This window comes from Penicillium manginii (assembly GCF_028828005.1).
Source record: "Penicillium manginii strain IBT 31320 chromosome Unknown utg000008l:1.0-3226943.0:1.0-3228205.0, whole genome shotgun sequence".
NCBI lineage: Eukaryota > Fungi > Ascomycota > Eurotiomycetes > Eurotiales > Aspergillaceae > Penicillium > Penicillium manginii.
In genome coordinates this window covers 85,373-109,612 of record NW_026643109.1, presented here as the reverse complement: position 1 = coordinate 109,612, position 24,240 = coordinate 85,373, and the positions used below count along the sequence as shown (strand labels likewise).

At 50.2% G+C, this 24,240-nt stretch overlaps 9 protein-coding genes across 9 annotated transcripts; 6 read left to right on the top strand and 3 right to left on the bottom strand.

The window, feature by feature from the left end:
• Positions 1-1,670: 1,670 nt before the first annotated feature.
• Positions 1,671-1,952, bottom strand: N7533_010679 (uncharacterized protein; the record flags this gene model as incomplete). Its single annotated transcript, XM_057107329.1, has 1 exon — positions 1,671-1,952. One exon carries the CDS (start codon positions 1,950-1,952, stop codon positions 1,671-1,673), a length of 282 nt encoding a protein of 93 aa, XP_056954707.1.
• A 1,027-nt stretch (positions 1,953-2,979) lies between these two features.
• Positions 2,980-6,191, top strand: N7533_010678 (uncharacterized protein; the record flags this gene model as incomplete). The annotated part of the gene is made up of 5 exons (XM_057107328.1): positions 2,980-3,284; positions 3,480-3,709; positions 3,765-4,471; positions 4,538-6,012; positions 6,104-6,191. 5 exons carry the CDS (start codon positions 2,980-2,982, stop codon positions 6,189-6,191), a joined length of 2,805 nt encoding a protein of 934 aa, XP_056954706.1.
• Positions 6,192-7,143: 952 nt separating this feature from the next.
• Positions 7,144-7,746, top strand: N7533_010677 (Apq12 family protein; the record flags this gene model as incomplete). Its single annotated transcript, XM_057107327.1, has 1 exon — positions 7,144-7,746. The coding sequence occupies one exon, from the start codon at positions 7,144-7,146 to the stop codon at positions 7,744-7,746; it is 603 nt and encodes a 200-aa protein (XP_056954705.1).
• A 682-nt stretch (positions 7,747-8,428) lies between these two features.
• On the bottom strand, positions 8,429-9,298 carry N7533_010676 (putative signal sequence-binding GTPase GPN3; the record flags this gene model as incomplete). Its single annotated transcript, XM_057107326.1, has 1 exon — positions 8,429-9,298. The coding sequence occupies one exon, from the start codon at positions 9,296-9,298 to the stop codon at positions 8,429-8,431; it is 870 nt and encodes a 289-aa protein (XP_056954704.1).
• A 580-nt stretch (positions 9,299-9,878) lies between these two features.
• N7533_010675 (S-adenosylmethionine synthetase) lies at positions 9,879-11,250 on the top strand (the record flags this gene model as incomplete). Its single annotated transcript, XM_057107325.1, has 3 exons — positions 9,879-9,961; positions 10,101-10,186; positions 10,250-11,250. 3 exons carry the CDS (start codon positions 9,879-9,881, stop codon positions 11,248-11,250), a joined length of 1,170 nt encoding a protein of 389 aa, XP_056954703.1.
• An 863-nt stretch (positions 11,251-12,113) lies between these two features.
• Positions 12,114-15,309, top strand: N7533_010674 (uncharacterized protein; the record flags this gene model as incomplete). The annotated part of the gene is made up of 4 exons (XM_057107324.1): positions 12,114-12,281; positions 12,403-12,623; positions 12,691-13,183; positions 13,240-15,309. The coding sequence occupies 4 exons, from the start codon at positions 12,114-12,116 to the stop codon at positions 15,307-15,309; spliced, it is 2,952 nt and encodes a 983-aa protein (XP_056954702.1).
• Positions 15,310-15,763: 454 nt separating this feature from the next.
• N7533_010673 (MDR family MFS transporter) lies at positions 15,764-17,567 on the top strand (the record flags this gene model as incomplete). The annotated part of the gene is made up of 3 exons (XM_057107323.1): positions 15,764-16,416; positions 16,478-16,892; positions 16,968-17,567. The coding sequence occupies 3 exons, from the start codon at positions 15,764-15,766 to the stop codon at positions 17,565-17,567; spliced, it is 1,668 nt and encodes a 555-aa protein (XP_056954701.1).
• A 134-nt stretch (positions 17,568-17,701) lies between these two features.
• On the bottom strand, positions 17,702-20,410 carry N7533_010672 (uncharacterized protein; the record flags this gene model as incomplete). Its single annotated transcript, XM_057107322.1, has 5 exons — positions 17,702-17,839; positions 17,917-18,174; positions 18,201-19,733; positions 19,754-19,965; positions 20,017-20,410. 5 exons carry the CDS (start codon positions 20,408-20,410, stop codon positions 17,702-17,704), a joined length of 2,535 nt encoding a protein of 844 aa, XP_056954700.1.
• Positions 20,411-22,161: 1,751 nt separating this feature from the next.
• N7533_010671 (uncharacterized protein) lies at positions 22,162-24,086 on the top strand (the record flags this gene model as incomplete). Its single annotated transcript, XM_057107321.1, has 3 exons — positions 22,162-22,733; positions 22,774-22,988; positions 23,176-24,086. The coding sequence occupies 3 exons, from the start codon at positions 22,162-22,164 to the stop codon at positions 24,084-24,086; spliced, it is 1,698 nt and encodes a 565-aa protein (XP_056954699.1).
• Between the last annotated feature and the right edge of the window lie 154 nt (positions 24,087-24,240).

The window sequence follows — 24,240 nt, the reverse complement described above, 5'->3', positions numbered from 1 at the left end:
GTGCAATGTACTAGTAATGCTCAACCTTTCAAACCCTAACCGGCGCCACTGGGTGGTGATGTATGGTCATCTCCAGGTGGCACATCTGAAGCAACGGGAAAACAACTTAAAGTTGCCCAGGTGGTGTGATCAATTCACGGTCACTCCCAGGATGACCTGCCAGTGGGATCATGATGTGACTCCTGGTCCCGTCCGCTCGGGTTTCTACTACTATTTCAAGTTACTAGTACTAGGTATATGTTTATATTATTCAGTTGAATGGTTTAAAATGAATGGGGTTTGCTTTTCTTCGAGTTATTTCGAGAAGCAATCTTTGGATGATTTTTATTGTAGATTGTCACAAGAATGCTAATATATTGTTGCCCATTAAGAGCCAAATATGGATTCCACTTACTTTTCAAATCTACAAGGCGACGTGTTGGGCCATCTTACATTGAGATTATGACGATCTTGGTGTTGCAAATGGCACTATAATTATTCAAGTTTTGTTCATCATCAAAATAGTACCCCGAGAGACCGTAATTCATCCAAGTTCGCGCGAGAGAAAAAGTAGTCCGTAGTACTACTAGTACCTAGTATTTAAACCAGCTGGGCCACGCGACGCCAGCCTACATACCTACTAGTAGATACACTACTAACTACAGCCTGAGGTCTGGGAGTGATTAACGATGTCTTGGATTACTTTAAGACCAGAGGTGGAGCATAGTAGTATTCAAGCTGAACATTAAAAGGACAGGGGGTGAACCACAATAATTTATTTGGGTCACCCAGCCTCCAGGGCTCGGCGCAGATGTCCTAGTGAGCAGTCTATCCGCGACCCCTAATCCTAACGGAAGCAAGCCCAGCTTTATATATAGTACGGAGTACTCTGTAGTATTATTCGTAAGGGTCAAGGTGTGGGCGGCTCTTGGCAGCAGCCCTATGCTACACGCCCAGAGTAGGAGGTATGTAGTTATATTTGGCGTCAATAAAATGGATGGTGCGACGATAGCCCACGCCACGGCGAGCCAAGCCAAGCCCGGACTTATTTTTATACTCTATGCGCGGAGTGTATACGGAGTACGGGAGGTTAAGTGTACTATTGCCTCCTCAAACACTCCAAACCCGAAAGAAGTGGGACTGCGTGGCGGTCGGCTCGTTGCCTTAGCTTGTTAGAGAAGGGGAGTGGAGAGCGGCCAGGCCAAGCCAAGCAGGGTTTACGGGAAGTGCAGAGTGGAGACCATGCGATCGGGCCGGGAATGAAAAGAGAAAAAACAAAGGAAAGGGCAAAAAGGAGGATTTACGGGAGGGTACACTCCGTTGACGATGAACAAAGAGAAAACCGGTCGAGATCGCGACGCGAGTCCAGAAGTGTCTAGAGCCCGGGATCGCCAAAAAATGGGTGCAGGCCAGCCATGCACGCAATTGCGGTTTCAGGGTGATGTATGCACAAAAGTGTTGCATACCCCATGTCTTAAAAATGGGAGTTTCCTCAGACTGAGAGCCTGGTTCGTCCCAGACCAGGTTCAGGTACGGAGTAAAGCGGTTCGAGGCGAACGCTCATCAAACCTTGTCTGGTTCATATCCAGCCACGGTGGGCGGTGGTTGGCCAGGTCAAACAAGCTGACTATCTTGGGGCAGCGATAGGAACTGCAGGTACTTCCCGATCAGGGAATCAAGAGTGATGAGCATCAGCTGGAGGAGTAGAAAGCCCCGAACCCCTCATTGATTTGGTATGTTGATGTTGTAGCCGTATGATTGCGCACACCGTTTAGCGCCGGACTCTCAGGTGTCTCGATCCTTTCAGGTGGCGCCATGCCCGTTGAAGCAGGAAAGGCCGTGGCCACGCGCTGGCCCGAGAGCTCGGCGAGACGCCCGGGGCCAACATGGGGAGCTTTGGTGGACGAGCAGCCGGGATGGGCGGATTTGATTGGCGAGGGAGACGGGACAAGACACAACAGGATGGCGAGCATCTGCAGGACGCACGTTCTCTCTTGGGGCTGGGCTGGGGGGAGGTGGGAAAAGGGGTGGACTCCACTGATGATCCATGCGAGATATACTCGATGCCATGGTGGTGACGAGTTAATGGGGGCCCCTTAATCTAGGACGGCAGAGGGGGATATTGAGTTTGGTGATATTCATGAGATGGAGACGATGTTCTGAGTACTTGGAGTACCTGGAGTAGATAGGTAGATACATGGAGGATGGAGTAAGTGGAAATGATAGGAGTTAAAGCAATAGTACAGGGGATAATGGAATATTCAAGATCGGAGGACCATGGTTGACCAGGGAATTAGCAGTCAATGCAAAGCGGAGTACGTAAGTTGGGCGGGGAAGCGTGGCAGTACGACGGAGGTACCAGATAGATACTTCATAAATAGCAGGTAAATACACTATGCTGAAAGTACCTGTAAACTACCATACCACTTTCTGACCATACCCGATCACCAACTACCCCTGAATTGTCTGGACGATCCACGACTCAAGGGGGGAGTTCCCCCAGTCACACTATTGAATCCATTTCTATTTCCGTACAACGGTCTGACAGCAGAGTATGGAGTACTCGGAGCTGGCAGATGGTGATTTCTACAGTCTTTACAACAGAAAAAGTCGACACATTGCGTTATTGCCGACTGCTATGCTGGTGATACTGGAATAGCTTCACACAAACACTTCACTGGCACCGTCGATCGCTTGGCAGGCTAGCAAGTGTATTCCTCACCAATCGAATGCAGCAGCGCCAATCCGCCCCCCTGCTCCACCATGCTGCCTCGACCCGCACTACTGCGAGGCGTCTGGAACCCACGGGCGCTTTGCGCCAATCGCCCTGGACGTCGTTTGGGGACTTTCTCCTTTTTCTTTGCGATTGTCACAACTCTCTCCCAAGAATAATCCTTTCCCCTTTTGGGTTCAATCTGTTGGCACGCGCCATCCTTTCCCACCCCCGTGGCCCGGTATGAGCGTCCGTCGATCCATGGCTATTTTTTGATACTTCCTGCCATGGCGTCCACCGACAACCCGACTAGCGGTTCTCCCGCAACCAACTCTACTCCTGACTATCATCATTCTGATACACTCGACCTTCCTCCTTCCCCGCCCTCCTCTTCCTCTCAGTTACCGCTACGACGAAAACCACTACCCGCCTACGCCAGTCCTCCTCAGCCCGGCCCTGCTCACCCCTCCTCTCCCCTGTCCATCGACGGTGATATCACGCAGCCCACTTCCATATCTCCTCACGAACATCAATCCTCCCCTTCCTCAGTGTATGGAGACCCCTACATATCGGTGCCAAGGAATTCGAACAGGTATGCGCAACTCCATCAGTCTAAGAGGGAATAAAAAAAACAACTTTGGACGAGTCCCACCCGGCATCAAACCCACCCCCTGATCGTCGGTCTTTGTTCCTCCATGGTCCCAGCTCGGCTTTGAAGAAACTCTAGTCCTGGTTCCCAAGGAGCGTGTTTCAATGGCCCTGAATACATGCTATCGCGCTTCCCCAGAATCTGGAAGACCCATCACTTACCCACGTCGCGCTTCCCTAGATACTCGCGTGGCTCCGTCCCTGCCAAACCCCTCCGTATAGATACCAGGGCCTCTACCGCGTCTGCGTACCTGAGGTCCGTGGTTGAGGACGAAGACGACGACGACGACGATAGTGTCGACTTCTTTGACGAAAGTTACGAACAACAGTTCACGAATGGACTCGCAACCCCCCCTGCACAGTCGTTTAGTGAGCGAGCCTTTCATCCCGATCCTCAACTCTCCGCCTCCTACTCAAAGGCGAGCATCGAGTATGGCCTTGCACCCTCCCATGAACCGGCCACCACCGTTGCACATCGATATCGATCAACGGTCCATGTCTATGTCCATGGGACACGCCGACCCTCGACAACCCAAAACCCCCGGCAAAAAGATCAGCTCTTTCTTTGGCTGGAAGGGTAACACAAACGCGCCAACGGCCACGTCCCCTGGCGGCGAATCATCCAGTACAGAGATATCTGACGGTGGCCGATCTTCATTGTACTCCCCCATGCCTCCCTTGGCCAACGTCCCCATCAAACCCGCCTCTCCTTATGACCCCAAGAACGCTGGCTTTGGCCCGCTCCAAAGGACGCCATCGCTTGGAACCGTCAGTGGAACTGAGCATGTTATTGCATCGAAAATTAATGACTTGGAAAATGAGTTGCGCGAAATCAGCTCCGAGCTGGCGGGTTCCATCCGCCGGGAAATGGAGCTCGAGGACCTTGTCGAACGGTTTCAATTAGAAGGACCCGAAGTCAACAGGCGGACCAGTGATTATTTTTCCGACTCGGGTACTAGCTCGGTTCGATATGCCCCCGACCGAAGTGAAGACATCGAGAAGATCCGTCGGGCAGCGGAGCAAGAACGTGCGCAGCTGAAGGTGGAACTTTCCCAGAAGCTGCAAGAAGAGCGAATTCAACGTACAGCATCCGAGTCACATGTTCAAATCCTGGAGAATCAGGTCCAACAGGTAGGGAGTCAAAAATTGTGTATATTCATTTGGGAGAAGATATCTTGCTAACTGACCTGTCATTAGCTCCGTCGCGAGAGAACTGATTTATCCGACCTTTCATCAAAGACCCACGAGCTTGAAGGCGCGTTAGAGAACACCCGCCGGAAACTCCTCGAGGAGCGTCAATCAAAAGACAACTTCGAAGACCTACTTACAGCCATGCGTGTCGAGCTCGAGCAATTGCGAAACGAGCGTGACCTGCTTCGTGAAGGAAAGGCTCCACCAGCAGATATGCAGCGCTTGATAGAGGAAATCGAGGCGCTGAAGATCGAAAATGCCTCCCTGGCTCAACTACAAGGAGGACGTTTTGCTTCAATCGCAGAAGAAGACAGCGGGTCGGCGAAGCGGAACTCGGCTTTCGGCCTATCACGATCGAACTCCCTTGCTAGGAAACCCAGCGGTCTGAAGCGCTCCGGATCACTGTCTAGGTCGAACTCGGTCAAGGCCGGTGGTGTGGAGCGTGAGAGCGGTAACGGCGAGTCATTAGTCGACAAGGTCAATGATATCGAAGTCCAGCGTGACGCTCTGCACCGCACGCTTAAGAGCCTCCTCGACCGTCAAGCCTTCCAGGCCCAAGAGTTTGAGAAGCGCGCTAGGCTTATGGAGATTGAGGTCCAGCGTGCGAAACAGTCGGGCCCGCCACGAAAGCTCGGCTATGAGAAGGAGGTTCGCAGCCTGCGGGATGACCTGAATCACCTGCGCATGCGTGCCGAAGACGCCCTGGATGGCAAGTGGCAGTGCGAGAAAAACTTGGCTGGTCTGAAGATGGATCTTGACCGTGCCGAGCAAGATACCGGCTATCTTCGCTCGTTACTGCTGGAGCATGATGCTGTTGTATCGGAGGGTCTCGAGGCTGATGGAGAGAGCTTCGCTGAGGTTATGGCGACATCCTCTTCCCTGGAAGCCGCTTACCAGCAACTGCAACTGGAGCGCCAGCAGGCTGGAGCCGGGCCCGAGTCTGACGATTTGACAGAGGCATTTGCCCGAACAGACTCATTAAATGAACAAGTTCAATACCAACTGCAGACCAACAGTTCCCTGCGCAGCCGTTTGGAGAGCGCCATTCTCAAGGGCGAGCGCGACCAGCAATTATCCGTTGAGCGCATCAACGTCCTGCAAAGCCGAATGAAGGAACTAGAGGACGTCCTCTTGTACGCGCAGCAGTACTCCGAAGAGGCGATGGGCAAGCACGAGGATGAAATTCGCCTGATGAAGGAGAACCAGAATGCGCAACTGGTCCGAATGAAGAACGGCAGCCGCACACCCGTCGCTTTCTCACCACGCCCTCAAAACGCACCCTTTACCAGCCGGACACCTCGCCTTGACCAAACAACCAGCGGTACCGGCATGCCGCTAACAGAAATCATCCAGGCTGAAGCATTGGAGAAACACATCAAGGGTCTGGAGCGACTCCTCCGGGAAGCAGATATGGAGATGGAAGAAGCGGTGGGACGGATGAACCACGCTCAAGTTGATGTGGCTCAACTTCAATCTGATAGGTATGTTTTTACTCTTGGCGAGAGGCAAGAAAATCTCCGAAAGTCGATAGATCGTGTTTCAGATCGGATTGAACTGACTTTTCCCCCGCAGAGACGAGGCCCTTCGTCAGACTCGCCAGTTGCAGGCAGACATTCAGGCCGAGCGCGATTCATTCAAGGCGCTGGCGGGCTACGTATAGTAGTGGCGCTGGTTCCGTCCCCCCCCTCCCTTTTCGGTCTCTCCTCTTTCTATATACCACCCACGTCTGCATCTGCATCTTAACTCGCATCCGGTTTCGATGCTAGAGTTTTCCATGTGTCATGGAGTTTTCCGTTCTTTTTCTATTTCTTTTCCATTTCTTCCTTCACTCTTTTTTTGGCACCGGAGTTTCTAGATTCACTCACAGTCAAAAATGAGCCATAACACCTTATAGTTATGCTTAGGTACCTGGTTGAGACTCTTGTTTTTTTGTGAATTTGTTTAGCCTCGGTCTGGGCTCTCTGGTCGTTCAGAGATGGTATTTCAGTGGTCGCGCTTGTAAATATTGACCACTTGCTTTAGTATATAATGCCTGTACAGTACTCGTCTAATATACGAGGGAGATATTTATTATATTTCAATCTACCTATTATCATTCAAACGCAGTCTATTATTCTCTCTTGTCAACTGTTAACAATAATCAGCAAAGTAAGAATCTACCCTTACTCTATAGTACGACTCGGGCACACGACTGCCCAGGTGAGTTGCAATGTTTGTCCCGTTTGCACCACTTTGTTATCGCTCCGTCAGTGACCACCGTATCAACCCACCACTTCCTCTGTCGCATCATACTTCCTACTCTACCTCCATTCCATACCACATCAACCCAACACTCAATGCGCATTCAAATCAAAAGCCAGACCTAAAAACCACACACCTCTTTGTGCAACCCAAAAAACAAAAAGCAAAGCAAGGAGCTCGCAAAACAATCGAGTCCACCAAACAAAGACCCTTTCACTCCCGCAGAGTATCGCGCAGCATAAAGCCAACACAAGCCGCCACACCCAGCAAAACAAAAGTACCACTCAACCTTGGAACCTGAGACCTGAGACACCTCTCTCTCCATTGATCTCGCCTAAATCGAGTCCACACCCCGTGGCACCCAACGCAAAATGGAAAACTTCAAAGGTGCGCTATTCAAAAACATCATCACGCCCGCAAGATCTCTCCTCCCAACCCCATCAACTAACCTCCACTTCCCGGAACCTGCAACAGACCTCCTCAACCACCCAGTAACAACCTACCTAAAATCCAGCACAAGCACCGCCCTCACAACCCACCTCGCAACCATCCGCTCAACAATAATAGACCCCTACATCATCTCGCCGCTCTCAAATATCCTGATGTCAACAACGGGCACAACAGACCTATTCACAATCTTCATCCTCCTCGCCATATTATACGTCTCCCTCCGCTTGCTGGACTACGCTCGCCGCGTGATAATGTGGTGGGTGGTCTTTGCGCTGCGGCTGGTGTTCTGGGGCTCGATTGCGCTTTCCGTACTTTATGTTTACCAGGTTGGCTTTGAGAAGGCGGGGCGGGATTTGGGATGGGTGTTTGGCGTTGTGGAGGGGTTTGTGGAGGATTTTCAGGCTAGGGCTGCGGCGTCGGCGGAGGGTGGGAAAGGGCAGGCTACTGGTGGGTATCGTGATGTGCCCGGGTGGAATGGGAAGGGGAAGACCTCTTCTGGGGGTGGGCGGGGTTGGTGGAAGTGATTTTGTATGTGGATGAGGGGGTTGCCGCGCTGAGGCATTATGATTGGAATGAATGGGTGCTTGGTCGTGATGGTTATGGTGATAGGCACTTGGAAGTGTACCGAGTATTGTACGAAATGGGATGAGCGGGCATTGTTTTTTTGTTTTCTTCTACACTTGGTTCCAAGATCTCCCATTTGCTTTTCTTTTGAGTTTGGTTTTAAAGCGAGCTGGAATTCCATTTTTGGAGACGATGGGTCTTCGGTGAACTATTGATCATTTGTTGTTTCTTTGTTTTCTTTTTCACTTATGGAGGGGTTGGAGGCGTTTTGGTTGAGATCCTGCCAGAAGTCAAATTCCAGGTGTTGGTTTTCCAATGCCGATCCTATTTGCAAGTATTTTGCCTTTCTCGAGAATTGTAGGGCATGGATAGCTATAGCTCTTTCTTGCTGGATGGCGGAGTGGCTTATGCTTGCGCGAGTCAAGATTTTAGTGTAGATCGTCGATCGTAGCTTTGTAGATAGAGATAGACGGACGGATGGGCGTGGGTCGAAGTGGGTCAAATGATGTGAAGACCAGAGATTTGCAGGCACGCGCCATGAGAAATCTCGGGTCGGCACGAGATTAGATATGGCCACCCGCAAATAAGTGAATAGGCAGTGGAAGGTGGTATATAGCAAGCAAGCTGAGGATACTTCCACCTCTACTCCTCTTCATAGTTGACTTCTTGCTCATCTTTTGGTTCCCTGGGTTCTTGCGCTTCGTGGTATTGAATAGCGTCATCGATGTGGCTGAGAATACCGGAGACACTATCCTCATCCGAGACATCGAGTTGCAAGAAAGAGACCATGCTGAAGTCATCGATCAGCTGACCGACGGCACGGTTGAGCTGCTTGAACGAGCCGCCGCTCATCAGCGCATCCTTGGCCATTGGGTCGGCGGTGACAGCGGGGTCCTCCTCGTCATTCTGCAATAACTGTATATCGACATTGGCAAAGCGCCTGAATTCCCGCTTTGAAACCATATCCTTGACCTGGTCCATCTTGCTCAGGATATTGACATGGGGGATCTCGAGCATTAGCATAGCGGACATGGCGCTCAGGGTGCCAGCGAAAAATTTCGCCTTGTCGATGACAAATGTGCTTTCGAGGAGATATGCAGCGCAGAGGTTGATATTGAGAGGACCCTGGCGGGAGAGGAATTGCGTTAAAGATGGGAGGAGAGGAACGTGTGTGTATAGTTCGATTTGACCGGGCATGTCGAAGATAATGAGGTATTCTTCGCTTAATGGGTCGAGAGCTTCGGAGAGGAACTCAAGATTTTGGAGGAGGAATTCGAAGCAGTAGATCAATCCCCCGTTCGGGCCTAGACCCAACTCTTCCATGACATCTTCTAGGGTGATCAACTCCCGGATGTCGAGATCGGGTTGGTAGGCGAAGTTCTCGGCGGCGGGGTCGAGGTTGACATAGAAGCAACTGCGACGGGTGCTTTGCAGGTGTTGAATGAGAGAATTACTGAAAGTGGTCTTGCCGGCCCCAGCGGGGCCCATGACCAGAACACCGAATTTGGACATAGTTGGTGTGAGGAGGAGGTTGAGGGGGGAGTTGAGCTATTCAAGAATGCAGTTACCGTAGGATAGCTCCCCGACTGAATTTGTGTTATCGGACTGATCTTATCGGGGGCGGTCAGCCTTACCTTTGGGCAGAATGGGAGGTCACGGTACATGTGGAGGGTCACCGCTGCCGAATTGACAAGTGCAAACAGTGCAAACCACATGACAGTCCCACATGAATCTGCCGGTTTAGTGCTCACCGCCCAGAATTGCGCCATCCGGCCCCCCCTGCAGCCCGCGATCAATCTTACTTATTTGGATCAAATTGGTAGGCGGTGTCAAGTGGTGCAGATGTGGTGCATGAAGAGATCAGCCTGGGCGGTACACAAAGAGTACCCACTTTTTGCCGGCCCGTCTGCTGGCCAACCCGGTACCTTGCCTGTACTCACGTTTTTGCTGGGTCCCGAAAAAGAAAAACCCCACCACTTTTCCCCCTCTTCTTCTCCCTTTCCCTTCTCCCTCATCCTCTCTTTCTCTTTCTCTTTCTCTTTCTTCTTCATATCCTAGACTTTCCCCCCCAAGTCAATTCACATCATTCAAAATGGGTTCTCTTGCCAACGGCTCCCAGCCTACTTTCCTCTTCACCTCCGAGTCCGTCGGTGAGGGTCACCCCGATAAGATTGCGTGAGTTTTTTCTGTTTTCCCCCCCCCTCAGGTTCTTCCGGTCATGCTGCATTTTGCCCCTGAGAATTGATCCTCTTCCCCTCCTTTCTGGCTTTTCACCCCCTCTTTCGCATGCTAATCAATACTTTCTGCAATATAGCGATCAGGTCTCCGATGCTATCCTCGATGCCTGCCTGGCTGAGGACCCCCTCTCCAAGGTTGCTTGCGAGACCGCCACCAAGACTGGTAGGTGCAATTACAATTTCGTCTGACTCTCGTATTTTCTCAATCTGACATGTCATATTGCAGGTATGATTATGGTCTTCGGTGAGATCACCACCAAGGCCAACCTGGACTACCAGAAGATTATCCGTGGCGCTATCAAGGACATCGGTTACGATGCCTCCGAGAAGGGCTTCGACTACAAGACTTGCAACGTCTTGGTTGCCATTGAGCAACAGTCCCCCGATATCGCTCAGGGTCTTCACTACGAGGAGGCTCTTGAGAAGCTCGGTGCCGGTGACCAGGGTATCATGTTCGGTTATGCCACCGACGAGTCCCCTGAGCTCCTCCCCCTCACCATCCTGTACTCCCACAAGCTCAACGCCGCCATGAAGGCTGCCCGTAACGACGGCTCCATCCCCTGGTTGCTGCCCGATACCAAGACCCAGGTCACCATTGAGTACGCCCACGATGGTGGTGCCGTCAAGCCCCTGCGCGTCGACACCGTTGTCATCTCCGCCCAGCACTCTGATGATGTCTCCACTGAGGAGCTCCGTGCTGTTCTCAAGGAGAAGATCGTCAAGAAGGTCATCCCCGCCAACCTGCTCGATGACCGCACCGTCTACCACATGCAGCCCTCTGGCCGCTTCGTCATCGGTGGTCCCCAGGGTGACGCCGGTCTGACTGGCCGTAAGATCATCGTCGACACCTACGGTGGTTGGGGTGCCCACGGTGGTGGTGCTTTCTCCGGAAAGGACTACTCCAAGGTCGATCGTTCCGCTGCCTACGTTGCTCGCTGGATCGCCAAGTCCCTCGTCAACGCCGGCCTTGCCCGCCGTGCCCTTGTCCAGCTCTCATACGCCATTGGTGTCGCTGAGCCCCTCTCCCTCTTCGTCGAGACCTACGGTACCTCCAACAAGACCTCCGAGGAGCTGGTCCAGATCATCCGCAACAACTTCGACTTGCGCCCCGGTGTCATTGTCAAGGACCTGGACCTGGCCAAGCCCATCTACTCCCAGACTGCCAAGAACGGTCACTTCACCAACCAGAGCTTCACCTGGGAGCAGCCTAAGGCCCTCAAGTTCTAAACGGATCTCTCCTTCCGGTGACCCCGGAGACGTTTTGACGACTTTGATGAGTTTGCTTTGTTTTCAACAACTCAAAGCACGTGCATAGAACTTTACAAAAAGAACAAAACCCTCATAAAAGCTTGGTTTCTTTGATCTGGAATCAATCTACCACTTGTTTCATTATCTGCATGGTCGCCCTGAAGAGACGGGCCTTACGGCGAAGACAAAATTCAACATGATACCACACTTTCATCGGCTGGGACGGAATTGTTTTGGCGTTTTTCCGGAGCGAAAGTCTTCAACAACATATTACCTTGAAGCAGACCCCCCCTCTACCTCCTTCCTTTCACCTGAAAGTAATGATGCTTTTGCATGCTAGCCTTGCATTTTCATTTCTATTTGCTTGAACTCTCGGGGGGTTTTGGGCTCGCAGGACGTCAAAGATGGTGTTAACCACCTTTTGAGGTTCTGCGGGCTGATAGGTCGCTAATCTAAACATTAGCAAATTAATGATTAAATTTACAATTATGAAAAAAAAGAACTCTCCGATGTAAAGCTAAGTCACCGAGTGTAACATAACACAACTCTATTCAATTTAGAGCACAAGGCCCAAGTTCCTACAGAAATCCACGTAGTACAAATAAAAGACCCGTGCGGTTGACTGCAAAGGCGGGGAAGAAGTGTGCATTGACCAAGACGCGTGACGCCAGATCTGATCTGAACTGACCCGCGCCGCACTCCGCTCCTCCACCACCACAAAACTCCATACAATCCAATTTGCATGAGCATTGCATCCTTTGATTACAGCGTTTCTCTTTTCTTCTTCCAGGCATAATACACTTACCACAATGCACCATATTGTCCCTTAGAGACCACCCGTCATGACTGCGCACGCGCCCGCGCTCCCAGGCATCCTGGATCCCCTCAGTTCCTCAACACTGAACAAACTCCACGAGACAGTCCAACCGCCGAGCAAGAAGCGGAAATTCGTGCCTAATAGTGCTGGTAATTCTGCGGGTCAGCTTGCCACCACATCGATCGTTATTCGCGTGAGTTTGAGTGCCCTGTCCTATTGAAAGTTCCGTCATATCAGCATTGTCTCCGTCCCTCGGGGCTGTCTTCTCGCAAAGGTCATTGGCTAACGTGTATGTTGTCTTTTGTGATATATAGGCCCATGCAGCATCATTATCAGACAATCCCCTAGTTCTCGACCCGATTGTCGCTCTTCCCCGATCTCGATTCCCGCTTTCCTGGATTGACGACGCGTCGTCTTCACGCCGCTCAGATGTACAACCTGGCGGAGGTCTTTTTGTCGCTGATATCCCCGCGCTGGAAAATGACCTCCGACCAAGCTTAATGACAGGCGCGGAACAGACGGTCCTTGTGGTGCGGTTGGTGGATGGGGGAGCGATTTATGTTGTCGAGAGAGTGAAGAGGGGGGATTTATTCGTTGGCTAGGCTTGTGAGGTGGGTCCATGAGGGTGATATTGTTGTTGCGGCGAAGGGGTGGCAGGGCAACGAGGATATCGATATGGATATGGATATGGAGTCTGATGGAGAGAGTGAAGATTGCGCTCTTCCGGACCCGCTTAATTGGTGGCAGGCTGCTCAGATCGAGGAGCCCTTGTCAGATCTAGGGCTGGGGGATGAGTTTGCTGGGCTAAGGGTTGATATGGTCTTTGGCCAGTCCGAGACTGAGATTGTCGAAGGATCTTCGTTCGTGGATGATATTGCGTCTCGCAGTTTCTCTCGTGGCCAGTCCCTTGTGCAGCCCTCGCAGAGTATTAATACCGACGATGTCTTCTATACGCCCTTGGATTCACAGATAAATCCCGAGGCAATGGATGTTGACCGTGCTGTTGATCATACCGAGGGTGAAGCGAAGCAAACACCAGCCGAGCTGCTTGAAGGAATGAGAGACCACTATCTGCAGGCTCTTTACATTTCCAAGGTTAGTGCGGCATTAGCATGTACACATCGATATCTTCTTTCTGACACTGTCTGCAGACATCCCTGGCCTACTTTGCGAAAGGCCCTCTCACGCGCTGCCGAACTGCCTTTCAAGCGTCTACTATCGAAGCTTCCCACTCGCCTACCGATCTTATAGACTTTTACCGAGAAGCTATCCTTGCCGCCAAGAAGATGGATTTGAAGTTCCGAGAAGCTGTTCCAGCTGCCATGCGTGATGCGGTGCTGGCCATATCTGATAACGAGACATCTAAGAAACGAAAGAGCAAGAAGAAAAAGCTCAGCAAGAATGGCCTATATCCCGGAGAGGATAGCTTTATTCATAAATGGTGGAAGGATCGCAGCACAGCAGAATTCTCCACACATGAAGGAGCTCGAGAAGCAGAGACAAAGAAGCAAATTTCTGATCTACGACTTCGGGAAACGCAATTGCAGATTTTACTCATTCTGGAGGTCTTGTCTTTGGAATCTGCACCTAACGAGGCTAAATGCAAGCCACAAGATGGGGAGACGGAAGCAGCCAGCGAAGAGAAGGACGCTTCTAAGAAAACAAAGTCTAAAAAGGCACAAGACCTCAACGTGATTCTTGAATTACATCTTGACCGCCTGTGCATCTGGCATGCTGTTAGTATGGAGGAGTCTACTGGCGTGGAATCGGCCAAGGCATCCTCTTTTAGCGAGAACCACATGTCCGGCAAGAAGGTAGAGAGTGATGCGGTTCGCGACTTTTGCACCGAAGTCATCATTCCTTTCTATGCATCACGTCTACCTGACAAGTGTAAGCTTATCACACGGAAATTCGGAGTCTCTGGTGGAATCTCCCCGGCTGCCAAGAAGGCTCCGAGTAAAAGCCGCGTGGAAGCTGGCGCAGAAGTCAAGCGCCAACAGCCAGCACCGAAACCTCGGCGCTCTTTGCAACGGGTACTTACAGATGAGAAGGCTGCTGCATCTCGGAATGGACCCCCATCATTGCATCGATCGAAGACGGCTCCGTCGAAGCAAGAATTGAATCGTGACTCAATGGAGCCTCTTCTGCCTCACCACCTGAGCGCTAGCGTCCGAGGTGGCATTCAACAGGCGAAACGTCGAGATAACCGCGAAGTTGATCTCAATGCTGCTGCACGCCAACACGAGACCAAATTGCGCAAGGTGCAGATGCTTGTTGACCAAAAGAAGGAACTCGATGCTGCCATCAATGCGCTACGCAAACCAAACCGTGAGCTTGTGGCAAAGGATATTGCTGAGGACGCCGTTAAAAGAGTTCCCACCGGTGGCAGCGCACGCAAATCGAAGAACCCTGTTCGCAATCCATTCGGCGAGGGAGTCCAGGTCATGGCTACACCTCGTGGAAATCGGAAGAGAGATGCAGTAGTCGGTATGCCACCACTGCCTCGCAGTCTCGTGTCGTCTCGCTCCTTCGCGGGTGAAATTCCGGAACAATCACTAGAACAATCCCCTGTGATGATACCTTCTTCAAGTCGACGAGCCACTTCATTCTCAGGTCCCGATTCGAACCTGTTCAGTTCCCGCCGCACAACAACTACCAGTGGCATCAAGCGACCCGCTCCATCGGCCGAACTTGGTTCTATACAAGAAACGCCCACCCGACCCTCTTCCAAACTCTTCTTCGCCGGCGATAAGAGTGCGGGTGCAACAGATCCGGACGATCTACTCTCAAAATCAAACAGAGGCAAAGGCTTATTCCGGGTGCCTAATCTCCCAGCACCTCGTTCCACCGCCGGCGATCTCACAGCAGAGCCAATGGCACCGTCAACGCCAATTTCATCACGACACCAAAGTGCAAATCCGTCATTCGTCCCAGGATCATCACCATTGATGGCCGACTCAATTCCAAATAATCACCCTTCGGGCGGAATCATGGAAACGCCTCCGCGAAAACAGAGCACCCCCTTAATATCTTCTCGTTCAGTTCCATTTCAAATGCCCATTCAAACTCTCTCCACGAAACGCACTCGGGCACCATCTCCCCCCGCCATTACGAGTACACCAGTCAAGGGAGCTTCTACTGTGCCAGTTACGCCAGAGAAGTCTCAATCAAAATCCATATACGAACAGTTGGGCTGGGATGATGACGATATGGATTTGTGAGAAAAACAACAACAATCCACACTCGTCTTCCGGCTATCCTTTCTTTTGCATGTCATGCATTTTAGCATAGGCGTTTCTTTTTTCTTTTGTTTTGCAGTCGCAGTCCTGCGATTCCAAACTTTTTCTTGCTGCATTGGGTGTTCGGGCATAGGAATGGCATGGCATTGTTAACACTCCTTGGTGGAAAGCGGGTGTTATCATTAGGGACGCATCTGGGATGGATGCACTTAGTTCATTCAATATAAATTAAATTTGGTATAGAGATAGCATGAACGCATTTTTCAACTATGCACCTTTTTTTACGCATTACTAGTAGTGCCATAACAGGTTTCTCGGCTCGGGCTCGGCATCAGCATCAGCGAACAGCACGAGCTACCCCACATCTCTCACGACAAGTCGTGAGTCCCCTCCTTTCTTTCAAGTTCTTCATGTTTCCTAGCGACAGAGTCATAATATGGCTACTACAATATTAACAGAAACGTCTCCTATCGAGTTCGAGCATTTATCTTTCGCCGTTTCGCCCGACTCACGGCAATCCCCGACGACAACCTCGGCACAACCAACTGCATCTCTGAACATCGAATCAATCCCGGAGATAGTAACGCCTAACTACCCAAAAGGATCGAAATTCTGGTTTACGATATTGACATTATGTATGGTCCTCATCCTCGGAGGCCTAGACGCCAATATCGTCGCTACGGCCGTTCCGAGCATCACGAACCATTTCCACACCGTCGCTGATGTGGGATGGTACTCATCTGCATTTCGACTTTGCACCTGTGCATTCCAGTTCGGATTCGCGAAACTATATAAGCACTTCTCAATCAAGACGATCTTCTTGATTAGCAATGTCATATTTCTCATCGGATCTTTACTTTGCGCTACAGCTGCTTCGTCCTCAATGTTCATTGTCGGAAGAGCTGTGACTGGTCTGGGGTTCTCGGGTGAATTGGCAGGGTGCTTTGCCATTGCTATACATATAGTTCCACTCAATAAGCGACCAATGTTGATGGGCTTGATGGCGTGTGTGGAGTCTGTCGCTATCATCTCGGCGCCTATAGTAGGCGGTGCATTGACGCAGTCGCTAGGGTGGAGATGGTGTTTCTGGTATGCTCTCCCCATCATAGAATAGAGATATAGCTCCGATTAATCACTGACATGTGTGTAGGATCAATCTCCCAATTGGTGGCGTATCGCTGGCGACATTGCTTTTCCTCTTCTCGGATCCAAGAGCCCAGCCAGAGAACGACTTAACAATGGCCCAGAAGATCAGAGAGTTGGACCTCGTCAGTAATTGCTTATTCATACCATCTCTCACTGCACTATTTGTCGCTTTATCATGGGCAGGAACAAAGTACCCCTGGTCAGATGGGAGGGTGATTGGTTTATTTCTTGTATTTGCCTTGCTCCTCGGCGCTTTCGTTTACAATCAATACCGACGCGGCGACTCCGCGGCACTTCCTTTCCGCGTTATCAAGAACAGAAGTGTTATTGCGGGATTCATATTCGTGACGTGCACTAATTCAATGACGAACGTGCTGGAGTGGTACTTGCCGACATACTATCAAGTTGTCCGATCACGGGTAAGACACCTCGTTGCCAACTTGCGACGTAAATAGAAACGTTAATCATATCACCGCTATAACTAATTCTTCCAGACCCCAAGCGAAAGTGGATATTTGATGATCCCCATCCTCGCCGGAATGATGCTAGGACTCTTTCTACAGGGAATCGGAACGAGTACATTCGGGTACTACGCCCCCTTCATGATATTTGCCTCCATATGCATGCCGATTGCAGCAGGCTTAATGACAACCTACAGCCTCGACACATCACTGACTCAAATAATATTATATTCCGGCCTAGTCGGATTTGGAGGAGGGATAGGCTTCCAGGGTCCCCAATCAGCCGTTCAGACAATGTTACCTCCCGCAGACGTCAACCTTGGGATCGGAGTAATTTTGTTCGGGCAGAGTATGGGACCCGCAGTGTTTATTGCCATTGCGCAAGTAATATTTACGAATCAGCTCTCGTCAAGGATGGAGAATATTGTGCCTGGATTGACACCTGCGTATATTGAAGAACGTGGACTTGGCGATATCATCAATGGTGTTCCGGTGCAGCGCTTGAATGAGGTTTTGAGCGCTATTGATCGGAGCTTAACGAGTACTTGGTATCTTCCTGTTGCGTTGGGCTGTGCGACGATTGTGGGGAGTCTTTTGGTTGAATGGCGGTCCGTTAAGCATAAGCAGACGTGAGGATTTGCTATTATACTTGGAATGTACGGTCTATTGATGGATAGTCGAAGGGCCAGAAATGCAGACTCATGCAGTAGAATTTTCAAAAAATTGAGCTTCGGGTCAGAGTGAAACATGTGCCACTAACTGACTATTTAATCACCATCAAAAACCAGAAGGCTTTGTATAGGAATGTTTCCGAATCCACTTTTGCATGAAAGTTCTCGGCCTCGGTGCAAAGGGAACTCAGCTACGACCATAACCCAAATGTTCTCGTCGCTGACGCCGGCCTTCTCCAGCAGTTACAGAACTGCACAAAGAGTTCTTCCCGTAGCTAGCACATCATCAATTACTAGGACGGAAAATTTACTGCGAATACTATCTCGGCCGATCTTGGGAAGAAATAGACGACGACAAGATATGCGACTGGCTTCGGAACCGAAATGGTGGGCGGAGGCAACTTCCCACCTTCGCGGATCAAAGCCGAACGAACGTTATATTTTGCAGCGAATGCTGAAGCAAAAATGAAACCTCCAGTCTCACAGAATGTCACATCTCCGTTGCCATTCAACCACTCATGACGACGTTGGTCAAGCAGCAGCGATACACACAAAGGAAGTCCACCTATCTGCTGAGCAATGTCGAGTACGTGACGAAATTGGATCCCTGAGCGTGGAAAATCGGGAACAAGAGGCACCACACCTTGCAGTTGCTGAAGCCGTTTATCAAATCTGCGAAATAAGCAATCTTGGGCAAATAGTTCCGCTGCTCTGCCCCGGCCCTCTCGTTGTCCAAAATCAGACATGGGCGGTCGCGCACGTTTGTTTGGTTTGAAATCTGGTCTTCTTCGCCCTGACAGTCTGAACGGGAATTTCTTGCTTCTCTGCTGGCTTCGACCCGACTTTCAAAGTTTCTACTGTCTGGCACTGAAAGCGAGAAGGTGGCAACTGGTGCCTCATCTCTCATCCCGGTGATGAATAAGACATCCACATCACTTACGCTAGCGACTACGCGCGGAAAATGCTCTTCTGATAGACCAGCACGACTTTGCTTCTGAGCTTTGAAAAACTCCGACAAAGCTGATCGGTGATGTTCTTTGTAGGCGCGGTCATGAAGCAAACGAGTTAGATCAGCCCCAGTGGCCTCCGCGTATTCCTTCTTGATAACCTCGCTGGCACTGATAACTCTTGTGAAAATAACTCGATCAGGATAAAGCACAGAGGGAGAAGCCCAGATTATAGCACAAAAGCCTTTTCCAGCGCCGCTTTTGCCCGTAGTCATGAAAATTACCTGTGGCCCCTTGGTAATGAATGGACAAGAATATGGAAGAATATTGTGAGGATCCCAGGTCTTCTCCAGATCAAGCAGTCGTTCCTGATTTGGACCAAATGCGTGCGCTGCAAGTAAAGCGTCTCTGGGGTCTAAACCAAGGTCTGCAGCATAAAATCCGCTACTTAATGGCAGGAAACTCTCAACGACCTGGTATATCCACTCTTCAGCGACTCGAGAAATGCCCGTCTGATCCTCATTTCGGTTCCAGATACCGGTTAGGACACATGCAAAATTCCAGTCTCGACATCCAAAAGCAGTGGCAGTGACACCAATGTCGCCCACCGCACCACCACCGTGAAGCAGATGGAGATAGTATTGAGGTGTTGGACGGGTCTCGATTGCTTCTATCAAAGCAGTAGCCACGATAGGGTCCCCGATATCCTTTAGAAAAACACATCGCTTGAATGAGTAAGTATTCTCGCCGCCATGCCCGCCGTGCATTACAGACATGTACAGCTCGCTTTGGAACAAACCGACGTTATACACGAGAGTAGATTCAGAACCGATGGAATCGCTGTCAAGCTTCGGAGCTGCATTGATGGGCACCGTCTTACTAGGCCGAGATGCCCTTTCGAAGGTCAGCCTAGCTGGATAGCATTCGAATGATATCTCGCCAATGTGTAGCTTACCGTCATCCCAGTACAGATATGCATCTGTAGAAATCTCGTGAGGTAGCTCTATTGCGGCAAATCCACGAAGCTTGCATTGTGCTGCGATTCTGTCGTCAAAGGGCGAAATCTTGGGTTTAGTCTTGAAGGCTGGGGCCGTCTGGGCCTTGAAAGTGACGCTGATCACGATCCCGAAGTTAGTGCCAGCACCCTTGATTGCCCAGAAGATATTCTCTTCGTTCGGTGGCTGTGTGGAATCAGCTGGACTGTTTCCTGGCGGAAAATGGCCAACCCACCAAAATCTGGCCGGAACAAACCTCGACCATCATAGCACCGACAATGGCGTCGGAAGTAAGTCCATACATTCTCGAGATGTGGTCGATTCCATCCTAGAGCCACAGCCTTGCATCCACACTCGGACCGGATCCAAAGGGCACTGTCAAGTCTCATGTTAAGGTGTTGCGAATTATCTCTCCTGTCTGGCATCCAGCTTCAAAAACGACCAGGAAGCCGCTGCCGGTATCAGATACTTTTTCCTAGGTTGTTAAATGCAGTGATAGCTATATCGTCCAAGGCGGTCATGTCCATTGCAACAACGCCGGGCTGTAGGCAATGACCACTGTGGCTGCCAGAAATTATGGTCAGGCTCGCCTCGTGCTTGGGAGCCCAATGAGCCCATTGTTGAGCTTGTTGAATGTTAATCGGTCGAATGACCGAGGCTTGACGACAAAGCTGGGCCTCTAGGTCTCTGATCTTCCTTTCCCTGTTGAATAACGGCACCTGTGCCAAAAGACCCGGCAGCGAAGCCGCATGCTTGGTGAAAGACATCATGATTTTGTTGTCTATGTCATAGTAGTGACGGTTCTGGTGGTCTGTCTCGGTGACATCTTTGTATTGATAACCCAAACACGTGAATATGTGCATCACGGGAAAGACTTGGATGACGGAGGAAGTCAAAGTGACACTAGTAGTTGAGGGCGATGCAAATTTGTGGTTGCGTCAGGGGTTCGAAAAGGCGTAAGTTGGATAGATGGATTTGTCGCGGAGTTACTCCAAGTCTCCTGATGATCTCTTCTGTAACAGCAGCTATGTGTAGAAACGAGCGGAGGCATTGGAGCCGTTCCTGTCCGGTTCCTGTACGAACAAGAGTTGTTTGAGGGTTGTGGACTCCGCTAGAGCTGCTACTAGATTACCGAGTCAAAGTGTTGAATCTAGTCAAATCTAATAAGATTTGTAGAATATTCTTCAGGTGAGAAGGCCATATGATATTTATTAGAAATATATGAATCGTACTATCGCTCTATATGAATGATGTCTTCAAAGATAAAGTAGGGAGATAGAATAAAGCTATCTGCAGTAATACACTCAATTGCTGAAACTAGCAGAGTACCAATGCTGACTATCTCATTGCAGCGTGGGTACAAAATTTCTACCCATGGTGGGTCTAGTTCACGAGCTTCTATTGGTTGTGAACTATAGCCCTAGTTTTAATTGTTACTATATACAGCACTTAATATTTTTTGACTTCTATAACACACAAAATATTGTAATGGGGATTTCCGCTCTCAACATCGGCATCCTGGAGTTATGTGATTGAGGCTTTAGCAACAAGGCCATCGTTTTGTTTTGTGAGGTTAAGTAGCGTTCGTTCGATAGCGTCAATAACAACTACGCATGTTCCCCCTTATGAAATGTTCTACTGAGGCTGCTGAGGTTGCGGTATTGATATACTGCTTATGAAAGGTTCTGTTATACGTTCCATCGTCCCTCTATAGCGTCACGTTTCGTCTGCTACTCTCCTGCACCCTGGGAGTGTGGTGGTTTTGTCCTCTTGTGATCGACCCGTCTGCTTGACAGACAGCCAGCGAGCATTCCCATCTTTCATTATGTAGTATTCATCTACACTTGATAAATACAGGCTATAGGAATTAGTAATTACTCCCTCTACTTACTAGACCTAAATAAAAGAGATAAAAAGTACAAGTGAATATAAACAAAGGATACCTCAATATACATACCCGCTCAACACTTTCTCTCTCTATACTTCGTACAACTCTCTCCCATTCCCATCTCTTCTTTTTTTTATCTCTCCCGCAAAAACCTTATCTTTTAAGTATATCTTTCATTCATTTCTCTTCTCTCATCGTAATATCTTAACAATAGCAGATCATACTTTATCTGCAATATTCACCGGACACCAGCTGTATTGCGCCTACTTCAAACTAGTAGATATTAACCAAGTAGTCAATACTAACCCTATCTTGGATTATTTCCATAGTACACTCCTACAACTCATATACAAAAAATATACAGAATCCCGCCTAGTAATATCACAGGATAATCAGGTATTATTAAATAATCCTCCTGAGATATTACAAAGATCTATAAACAACTATTCAAACTAACTAAAGCCCTATACAGACTATTTAGATCATCTGTTTAAAGTCCTACACTATATTGATAAATTTAAGAGTTATCATCGATATCATCATCAGAACCACTATCTAATCATTTACCCTGATCAGACGTCAGCTATCATAGGTCCCTAAAATGTTGCCTGATAGTGGCTAATGTAAAAACTTGGTTGTTGCTAGTTTCTTGGCCAAGACTAGCCCCTCTTTTGCTCTTCGCTCCTGGACGAACACTATTTCGTTATCCCTAACGGCTCTAACACAATGAATTCGGGCTATATCAGTGTTGACTATAAGATCCAGCGTTCCTACCTCTTTGCGGTGGTAGCCAATGTCGGCCCTGGCAGCGCCAGTCGCACCCTCTCCGTGGCCTACCGCCAGCACCCTGAGAAATATAACGCAAGAGGATCAGGGACACGAGTGGAGCACATGGTGGCCGACACCCTCGCGCTGATCGCGATTCTCTCAGATCATGCCAACCGCGCTCCGCTTGAGGCGGAGAAGGCGATCGCGGAGGACTGGTATCGTCGCTCTCATGAGCCTCCTATTAATGAGCGACCCAGTGTGCCTGATCGCCCGCAGCCCCTTTATGTGCCCCCGAGAAAGCGTCGGCTGCGCGTGGAACCACTAACAGCACTGCCATGGCAGGATGAGGCAGTCCGCACGTTTCCCTTCACTGCGACGTGCGTACTACTGGCGTTGCAACGGGGCGACCACAGATACTGGACCCGCATCGGCGACGTCCAGTTCCAGCCGCTGTCCACGTTATTTCGGGGCGACTGCAAAGAGTATGGTCTCATCGTGCTAGATATCTCTGATCTAAATAGCGGTGTTAAGTATGGAATTGCGGCGTTTAACATGCGCTACATGGCCCAGCTTTCGTGGCACAGCGACACGGGGGGGGTGGGATCCTGTCGAAGACCCTCCACCAGCCCAGGAGCCGGATGTGGTCCTGGAATTTCCGCGGCCTCGAGAGCTGCTATCGATTGTTCAGTGGATAGGGGAGTATTACCACTGGTCGGATCTGAAGCTGCTACCAATCGTCGAACAACTGGAGCTGAGGCCGCTAGCGGGTGCGACCTCCTTGGATTGTACGTACCTCAGGGGAATCCGCACGATGTTACCTGTGCTAATAGGGAAATGATAGATATATGGCCATTAGAGTTAGTCCCGCCAGAGGTGGTTCCTCCTGGTCCGTCTCTTTCTAAACGGGTTCTCTCGAGCATCAGGAACTGTCAGTGACTCCATCCTATCCATCGCATCTGCTAATCGCCCTAGCAGACATTCGACCTCCTAAGTCTACTGTCAAGCCGCCAGACTATATGGTCGGCTACACTATAACAGACGACCGGCCGCCTGATACAAAAGAGACATCAACACCATCCTCTAGCAGGACCACACTGACTGAGCCACCACCACCAGTCCCAGCAGACATCGACCGTGCGATTGACGATCTGCTCGATTTCACCCAGGAACCCACCCCCGGACCCCTCCGGAAGAGAGAAAAGTCTGTGGTTAACATTCAACTCATATCCCAGTTCCGTTGGAGACTGCAGCAGAGACTTGAAGAGGAACCCTACAGGCTTGGCCCCTTTATGTTTTCCAGCCAGATCCTGCGTGTTGCATATGCGGCTTGTCAGCACCTCAACTGGGTGGTATTTAACCTATCGCCTTATATAATTACCGCTGCTATAAGATCAGATGAGCTTCGGGCTGCGTCTGCACTGAGTATCTGTGTTGACCAGCCCCGATTCGCAGAGTCGGGCTTCGGTGATCTTGCAGCAGCCCTGGCACAGTTGTCATACCTTAAACAAGTCTGCCTTGTACATCGGCTGGACCGTACGAAAGACGATATATCAGCTCGCTTCCACTCACAAATACTAAAACAATGGGAGAATGACTCCAACCACACCATGAAGTCGAAGACCATCTATTCGACCTCCGCCTTCCTAACTGGTTTACGCAGTCGCGAAGATCTTTCTTCGTTCCCGACGAATAGTTCCAGTCACACCTCATCCACTCCCACGGTCTTTCCTACGATACACCTCTTCATGTTTGACAGCACGAACGGTTCCAGCACTGGATATACTAGCTACTACTCTATGGAAAATACCATGTTAACCGCGGGGGGACTTCGCCATCCGATTCCTCGGATACCTTCGAGCCCTGGGCCCAGAAATGCAACCTGACAAGGCGATCTTACGATTCGCCTATAACTGGGGGCAGTGGTTGGTCCCTCCCGTTCGTGACAGGAGCCCCCACAGGCCACCCCGGTCAATTAGAACGGCATCATCAGCGGCAGATGAATTGGGCGTACGTCCCATCCCCTTGGGCTACTTTGAC